General features: G+C 44.3%; 1 protein-coding gene across 1 annotated transcript in view; it reads right to left on the bottom strand.

The window, feature by feature from the left end:
• Window positions 1-9,722, bottom strand: part of T265_07695 (hypothetical protein) — a gene marked incomplete at both ends in the record, with an annotated part of 45,497 nt that overhangs the window by 20,522 nt on the left and 15,253 nt on the right. The window contains one exon of the mRNA XM_009173283.1: window positions 131-364. Within this exon, the coding sequence (XP_009171547.1) occupies window positions 131-364 (234 nt within the window). The remainder of the gene's footprint in view (window positions 1-130; window positions 365-9,722) is intronic.

Raw genomic sequence — 9,722 nt, 5'->3', positions numbered from 1 at the left:
TAGAGCAAGCAAGATTTTGTTTACTGGGCGATATCATGAACCACATTTCATGCCGCTTATTTCTAGACCAGTGATTAATGACATTGGTGTACAACCAGCAACCAGAAACAGTGTGATAACAGTAACTTACCCACTGAAATATCACAAGGGTCTTTGCTACTATGTAATAACCGTGCGACGCCTAACAGAAAGTCTTCGCCTTCCAGACCCTTGACCTCCGGGGGGAGATTATCCTCGTTGACTTGAACGGTGAACTGAAATGCTTGGTCATGATTATCACGCAGCTTGCAGTGCGAAAAGATATCGTCCGACCAACCTAGCGTTCTTTGTTTAAGCTCCAAAGATAGATAGGGGAAGATGACAACTAATGGATAAGTAATTAAACCAAAACTGTTCTACACAAACATTTGAACAGCGTGCTGTAGCTAGTACATCGTGGGAAGCTGTAACTTACCAAGCCACACAAGGCCTCTTCGGTTTTCTCTTGAGGTTCATACGGAATAATCTGAACAATGTTTATGGCTGCAATGTGCAAAAGAGGTGTTTCACGTCATATGCCCAGTGACACATCTACTTTCTTCATTTGAAACCTACTCACATGTGGTCTTCCCCGACCCGGTTCCAAAGAGACAGGTGAGCAGACAGATATATGTTCCCCACATTTCGCCATTCCCACATTCTCACACTTGTCTATTTATCCAACGGAAGACGACACTGATTGGCTCACTTCCTAAGGCTGTAAATCGAGTGTCATCATTGGCAGCCATAAGCAAAGCGTCCATACAAGCCATCTACAATATCAACCAAGATTCGAGGTTTGAAACAACAGTGTTGCCATCGAGACGAACGTGGACAGATTTCTCTGCTCACGTGTATGGTGAGGGAGGGGGGAGAGGTCACGCTTCGGATCCCACTGACTACTAATCAGGGCTGATGTAAAATCTAATCGTCAAAGATTCACTTACTGAGAGGGAACTGGGTAGGACAAACGAACCTACCAGGAATTTAATTTTCGTTAACGTCTACCCTATACAAGGTCGGAAGTTTTTGCCATAATCTGTTTAAGATGGATAAATCGCGTGCGACGCGGGATGTGTTGTGGACCAGTCTCTTCAATGCCTTCTTATTACCGTGAACCGCGGTTTGGATAGACGCTTGATAGCCTGGTGAACTTGGCCAAACCAGAAAAAGTCGATGAACGTGCGAGCTGGCTGATTTATTGATCACCGTCGCTTAAAAGCGGTTCAAAAGTGATACTAAGAATACAACTCATCTGTCAAGGACGAGTAAAGAACAACCAATGAAATCTGTCCCAACGAAAACGGTTATTCCATCGGCTGGCTGGCCGGGGCCTTCCTCTTTACATCCGTAGTCCCCAAGATTTCGACGAACTTGTGCTCTAATTCATCCAGAATCGTGAGCAGTTGGCGAGGCATACTCATTCAGGATTCATCTTGATATCTACCAAGGTCTCCACTGAATTCCACCTAGATCTCTGGTTTATGGTACCCTTCAACTATACCAGGTCCCCTAATGCTTTGTTTGATACGATATTCGAGATTCTGCAGTAGATTTTCTTGACGGAACACGCTACTCCCATTGTTCCTGAAAATTCTTTGACAGCCCTCCACAGGTTTCGCCCGCCCTTCTTAGTTCCTTTCAGGTAGGAACAGTTCCCGAGACTACTTCTACCCTATGTTCCACTTGAATCCAAATTGACCAAGAGACTCTCTCCAGTGTGATATTCTTCAACAATGTGGTACACAAAAGTCNGGCGACAGTTTGCACTTAGAAACATCGTAAACGAGAGCTTCATATAGGCTTTAGGTGAGCCTCTTGCAAAACTGAACTTGTTTACAAAAACATTTTCTTTTTTCTTTAGAAAGTAAGCTAACAATGCACTGTCACGCAGGTCCATGACAAAAGTCAACATGCTTGACAAACGATGCAGACTCACAAACGCCTTGCTCGCGAGTTAGGATGCCGAAGGCTTCATTTTACAGATCAATGTAGAAACATCAGGCTGTAGAATCCCCAACGCGGTACGCCTAGATGATTGACCTTCGAGGACCGGAAAACTTGGACTTTGCATTGTTGGGTGTCCCAGGAAAATCTCCAAAATTGGGGGACAATTCTGACCATACTCTAGTGGTCGGGACGTATTCCGAACCAAATTGTGATGCAATCCGGAGTCAATCGCTTTCCAGTCGTTCTAAAATCTTACACATCAGTATCCGACATCTCTTCTTGACATCAAGTGGGTAGCCTGCACCATGAAGCACTCTGAAGTGGGAGATTAAAGAACCCTTCCCAAATCCATCAATGCAAGATTTTTGCAATCACACTAACCGACAACAGCCGTCAGTTGACACTCAGCACTGAAATAGAGCGTTTTAGGGCTTGGTTCTCTGTGTGCCTGGCCAACGTGATGACCTACTCACTTGGTCTGATAAAGCGTTTGCGTCAAAAGCGAAACGATACTCAATTAAAACTACCGATTGCTTTCCAAACTATTCTGAAACGATGACTTCTCAGTCGGTTCCAAACTTTTTCTAATCGACTGAAAACTACACCAGGTTCTCCAACACAACATTCCAGGTAGCATAGCAATTGAGAAAAATCCTAATCATCCATGCTTTGCACTGAAAAAGTTATTTTACCCCTCCGTCGCTCGATTTGATTACCATAATCTACCTCAAAACAGCGTCATTGAACAATGGTTCCTTCCTCTTGAACTCTGATGAATTGAAATCAAGCCTCAGATATCCGGTTCTTAGCAAGGGGATCATCATATTAGGGAGTTTTAACCTCAAAGGATATTACAACATCCTGTGAATCTGCCGTCTGACCGACGACTGCTCGTTAACCATTCTGCATAATCGTTACCTCACACACGTTGTTTAGAAAGGCGTCCTTTCAGAAACACCCCATTGTTCCATGAATTATTAAGGGTCGCGTGAATTCGCGTGGAGAACACACATGAATGTTCCTCACATCTGAAACGTCCGGAACTCCTCAGAGAATCCCAGACATGATCAATATCAACTTGGTTCAGAACGTGGGGAGATCAGCGGTTTCATCAGAGAGGTGAGTACATGTCTGATGTAGCTCAGCTTATGTTATCAATTTCAAACTAGTTGCAGGCTTTGCTGTACACCGTTCTACCTTGAGAGTTCTGCACGCACCTGATCAAAATCAGACAGCTAAATAAAGCGTTTTCGTGAGTTGGGTTTGCTGGGAATTAGGTTGTCCTCAGTAGGGGAGAGGTGGAAAAACGAGATGAACTGATTGCCTGATATCAGAAAACCTGAACATATAAGGGCCCATTTCCGCACTCTGACCCATGTGACCCCACTGTTAACGATTTTCAATTTGTATTCGTTAAAGTCACGTGCTCACCGAACGCTTTTCAAACGGCTGATAAACCTACACACGCACTGCGTTTGCTACACCAACCAAAGCCGACGATCGACCCTAAGTATTGATCGAGTATCTCAGGGATTACCGAGCACATGCCTCGAAAATGGTGGTGCTAAAATGAGAAAAGAAGTTGTCTCAATGTAAGGCAACCAGGCGACCACACCATCGACACCTCTGTATTCGGCCGTTGGGTGTTGAATTGTCAGAGTTGATAGAATGACCAAGTCTGAGCGTTGATGCAACTGTCTAAGGTGACTGAGTACAACGTAGTCCACTTTAAGAACTCCATGTTCTGTCGAGTTGAACATGTACCGAACTGAAGAATTAAGTAGTCTCATAGTGGTAACCATACCCCGATTTCACGAGGACAGGCGAGTCGCTCCTCATGGCTACTTGAGAAAAGCGTTCATCATTCTTTTGTGTACGACCGACGCGGCTGGTTTGAACAGCAACGCGTAACGTATATCCAAAGGTGTGTGTTGGTAAGACTCTCTTGTCCGCGTAAGCCCCATGAACAACTTCACACGAGCAAAGTCAAATCCTTCAGCTTTGGAGATCTGAAGCCACGAGAAGAATCGCATAGGAAGGTCGTTCAAGCTAAAAGCAAGGAGACCAGACTGAGTTGGACGGACCTCAGAAGGTTTCGCTTTGATTTTGAGGAGTACCCCAAAACATCGGTGTGATATCCATATATTAGGATGTGATAATTCATCACGGGAGAGTTATTTCTACGGAGCGGTCACGTGAATTTCGACCAACACGTGCACGGAAACGATGAATATTAATGGCGTACGTGACACCACTCAAGGTGGAGCAACGTGTGTGACTGTGGTTTTATTCACGAATGGTGAATGCCATACCGATTGCAACCAAATTATGAATGCATTATGCTAACACGAGAGCCACAATTACGCATCCATTCTGAAACCTATCTCATCTGTCATTTGGCTTACCAGCTTGCCAGCCAACTTGGCAGTTAATCACGTGCCTCACGTAGTTGCCTAGATGGCTCGTTTGGTTGTGTCCATCACGCCTTGTGAAAGATGCATTTCCCACGGTGGTATCTGTCTCTTTTGACGTGTACACATGTCTCCTCAATCGCGCACCCGTTTCAGTTCATAGACCACCCAATGTGTTCACGAACTTGATCCTGCGTTGGTGAGTTTTGTGGGTGTTATCCCACGTTGTCTGACTTTGGACGACCATGTGCAATCTACGGACAAACGCGAACAAACTACTGATGTGCTGTATTCAGCTACCTCTCTAAGCCTAAAATAAAATGTTGAAATAGTTAAATTCACTTCTTTTGATCTTTATCTAGTGACATTGCGACACACGGCTTAAGATCTCAGAGTGATTCCCCTTGATGAGCTCCAAGAAGAGCGAAACCTGTCATGGTCTGACGAAGAGTCTTCAGCAACCTAATGAGTAGTGCATTAAGCCTTGATTCCTATGTTTGTCGATGTGAAAGCATCTCTTTGGTTTTTGTTAGCACGATTGAACGGACGTCAACCAAATTATGGTACGTTGGTTTTTGAGAACTCCGATTACCTGAATCCCACCAGTCCTCTATCGATTTATTTGAATTTAGAAACGATCGATCAGAAATGAGGCTTCTTCAATACTCACAAGGAAAGGCCTTATTTCGTGACGCATGCAAGTGTTCAGATGTTAGTGTGTTTCTCCCGGTTTGACACTGATGTGAGTACAACTTTTAGACTGCATCAGGATTTCGTATGTGTGTAATGCTTTAGGGGTAGACCCTGAAAAGAAACTAAAATTCACCGGTGATCTCAGGTGAAATTTTGATATGGATTCTGCAAAAGAGGCAAACACTGTGTCGGATCATCCTCAATAGAGTACACTTTTGTTTACTACTTATAAAGTCCAAGAGAACGTTTGCATATATTTGACGTTGGTTAGGCTTAAATGAAAAAAAAACGGTTTTTGTACCCAGACCAGAGTGTGAGGCGTATCGCATTGCAGACCGGCTACGTCTTACTGATTAACGCTTAGGATGAAATCTAGTATCTTCGAAGCGGAATACCAGAGTGTGAGACGTATCTCACTGCAGACCGGTTACGTCTTACTGATTAATGCTTGGGAGGAAAACCGATATCTTCGAAGCGGGACCTGGGTCTGTTGTGAACGTCGGTCACTCAGGGCTGCTTCTCGTGAGTTCCTGTTTGGGCTGTGTCGGACTGAAACATGCTGACGATGTCAAACTATGTGGATTTCAGTCGACGTAAGATTCAGAGCAGGTAAGTAATATTCAACTAACTCCATTTTTTGCAAACCTTTGTGTCTGTTCCGTCCGTGTGGACAGGGCGACTGACATCAGGCTCGATATGCCCCTCATTAGGAACCTCTGATTGTGAGAATCATTCATGTACTTTACTCCAAGGTTGCTTCGACATACAACTATTTTTTAGTTAGTTATTTCTGTCAGTCTTCCCACCAAGTGGTAAACTAGTGGGAGCAAACAATGAATTCTGAACCAGGTTAGGATTTCTACTTCCGTCATAGGCAACTCAGGCAAACGTTTAAAAAATAGTGCGCTTCATTCTACTCAGTTCTTTAAATTGTCCTTTTGTGTAGCAAGTTTAGCTGCCCGAATGCATCCGTTTGGCGTCTGTCCACTCACAGCATTCCGGAAGCTCAAACGATCCTCTCCTATTTTTATCTGTCTTCAATGTTTTGGTGTGAAAAACGCTGGATGTCAGGTTCATTGTTCGGCTGGATTCTTTTTAGACTTGGTGCGCAGAGGATAGAAAATCTTGACGACCATTCCACTTATTTCTAAGTTACTAAAGCATGGCAATAAATGGCGCGAAAGTTCACTTGTACCAAGCAAACGGGAATGCTTGCTGTTCTCCATTCGATCTTAGTCAGTGCACACCGGCAAATTTAGAAAGTTCTTTAGGTTTCGCACTTTTGACCGAAAACTACCCCTGCTTCATCAAGATGGACAGCTGAGTGGTGAACCGGTTTGATGCGTTCAACGATGTGACTAGCCAGCTTATTCCACAGTATGTCCCTGACGACTCTGATGTAGGAATGACAGCCACTGTTCAATCTTGATCAAATGAGTGTAGTTCTAGTGCAAACGGGCGGTTGGACTACACAAGGTTTGCTCCCAGGCGAGGTGATTTTACAGTCTCCCTTTCTCAGCCTCATCAGTTGTACAAAAATGACGGTACGTTTCAGACAGCCAGCCACACGCTAGTGCAAACGGGCGGTTGGACTACACAAGATTTGCTCCCAGGCGAGGTGATTTTACGGTCTTCGATTCTCGGCCCCATCAAGTGTACGAAAAATGACGTTCTGAGAGCCAGCTACACACAAACAATGCTTGTATAAAGGTGGATCGTAAAATTCCACGTTGTGCCTGATTTTACTCTCAAAGACTGCATTTTTTCACGGGAAAATGGACTACTGAACCCAAACTATTTTGTTTTACCCGGTGTTCACCAATCCGACCTAGACACCTGAATAACGAGCGGTTAGCTTGATGTTTTCACTCGGCTCTTTGGTACCCCTGTCAAGTCCATCCAAATTGAGGATCTGACCTTCGATCGTCCCTGATTTCATATCCTTCCATTTGGCCCACTACGCTTGCAGTATTGGATTGTCCCACATGCATCGTTCCTGATTTGGCATGCTTCGACCTTTACATGTCAAACTCCAATCGGTTGGCTTATATTTCGTTCTGGCCGTTGAATTATGCAACCTTATCGTTAGAAAAGTGTTTCGGTTGCCCACGACCTTGTGTCTCATCTTTTCGAGCACGGTGAGTTAGAATCAGCTATTGAGAAGCGGTTAAGGTCTACAAACTCCAGTGGCTCCACGAAAACAACATGCATCACGTGGGGTAGAACAGGCGTCCAATTGAACTAATCGATGAGAAAGATGACAATGAACTTGGAGTTTGATTCTGTCCGGAAAAGTTGGCTTTATCAACAAGGCTGACGGCCGATTGAAGGGATGAACTGATAATTGGCATATGCGTCCACAGTAGTTGAGTCAGTGACATCGTTTTAGTTTGCCGTGAAACTACCCTGTTTACAACGAAGTCCGCTATTTGTCCACCACTACTTAAAGGGTCGAGAATCAAGTGTACCAAGTGAGACGATGCCCTGCACCTCAAATCAGAGCAGGACGTAGCAACGGTTCAGTAGACGTTGCAACCCTCACCGTTTTTGGCATCCTGGCTGCAAGCGGTTGCCTACCAGGCTATGTGGACTCCACAGTGTCAGGTTAGGCACGTAAATTCTATTTCTACCTTTGCTTATATACTTTCTAAGCGGTATCTGCGAAATCTTAAGTCAGTAGCAAGATGGCCTCTGCGGAATTTGGTTGGATGGCTTTTAAACTGAGTTCGGTCTCATTTCCATGTAACTGGTTGGTCGATTCGTCGGATGTCAGCAATTCGACAGTCCTGTTTCTCCATTCCCTTCTTGTTTTGTAACCTGATTTGTCTTACTCGCTTAGTCGAGAGCATAGAGAGAATATCACACCACCAAACACGCAGAGCACCCGAACTTGCCTCATTTTCACATCAGTGTCATACGTTTCCCTGCTTGCTCTCCCAAGCAATATTGATGAACTTTCAAACCTTCGAATTGGTGTTGACGGTGATGAAGCCAAAAAACTGTGAAACTGATCGAGTTGACTGTTCTCCAATGGGGAAACATTCGGCAAATAGGACCGCCCAGACAGTAATAACTGAAGTGACTGCTATCAGCAGATGGCGATCAAAATTTTGTAAACGGATAGAATGAATCACGTGATGTGTACTTCTTTAGTGATTGAATTGTTTCAAACATCCCAATGGCAAAATCAACACCGCGTTTTATTTGTCTATCGGACAACTCCATACCATATTCCCATAGTAATATAGCGAAGTACGCTAGGTGTATCCTGCGAAATCTCGTCTCTCTGTACTCTGTTTGGATAAACGAATCGATAAACAAATGGATAAACGAAACGAAGGAGACTGAATTTGAAATATATCGAAGGGTATTCGGAAGAATCAAACTACCCACGACTGACTACACTGCATAGGTTGTGCTGGCTTCGCCATGTTCTCCGTTTACCGATCGATTGACTTCCCCGAAGAGATCTTTGCGCAAAATCACGCAGAGTGAGAGCGAGTCAGGCGAGGTCAAACAGTGACTTGACAGCGAGATATAAATGCCATTACAAGCAAACTCAGCTGCGCCGGTCATTGCCTTCTCCTTCCTGGATGAGGACTTCAAGACATTCTACATCAGTGGTTAGAGACATATAAGATGTGGCTCAGTCACACCATCAATGGCGCCCGTGCATCGAAACAATTGCCTTCAATGTATAGCTCCCTTCCCGATCTCCCAAACTGAAAGACTACTGACGGACCTATGGTTATGTACCGATTGATCACCTCCCGCCTCCAATGCGCACCTACCCATCCCGGTTCCCAAAATCATCAGTGGAAGAAATTGTAACAGCCATAACCACTGCACGACAAGTACGCGGTTCTTAAGGTGATAATGATGATGATGATGATGATGATGAACGATGATGAGATGATGATGATGATGATGATGATGATGATGATGATGATGATGATGATGATGATGATGATGATGATGATGATGATGATGAATGATGATGATGATGATGATGATGATGGAATCCAAGGTTAAAGACGCATCATTTTCTCATACAGTCACAAAACTTCCGAAGGGAGCACTTGAATCATCTATGTTGATGAGCCTTTTACCGCCTCTATACGAGGTGTGACGGGTTTCTGGTGAACTGGTGAGTTTCTCTCGGTGTCAATAAGCTGCAGGAATGACCGGGGCGTCATTAAACAGCACTATATTTTGCAGTAGAGTAGCAGCGCCATCAGTTTTTGCATCGAAAAGTCTTTACTGCATTCTGCTAATCTCCAATGGACGCTGCAACATCCATCTCGTCAACACTCATATCTTTCTATTGAACTTTTCACGCGAACTTTCTAGCAAATCGGAGCTCGCACGCGTCCGCCACCAGTGTTGTTCAATTCAGCTGATGCATTGTGTACCCTGGCATATGTTCTACCGGCTGAAAATAACTTATAACTCACAGTCCGCGTTAGAACTACGTTTTTGCTGGTCACCAAGTTCAGTAATCTAAGATTTTTACAAGTAGGTGATACAGACAAATTTACAATCCACCGTCCTGATCCGATTCACACTGGTAGACCAAAGTGGCTGTTGCAACGTCCGAGTCAATGGTGCATCAAGGTTATACGCACGAACGTTTCAGGCATACTTGGGTCT

This window comes from Opisthorchis viverrini (genome assembly GCF_000715545.1).
Source record: "Opisthorchis viverrini unplaced genomic scaffold opera_v5_182, whole genome shotgun sequence".
NCBI classification, from domain to species: domain Eukaryota; kingdom Metazoa; phylum Platyhelminthes; class Trematoda; order Opisthorchiida; family Opisthorchiidae; genus Opisthorchis; species Opisthorchis viverrini.
This window is presented reverse-complemented; position numbering and strand designations above follow the sequence as displayed.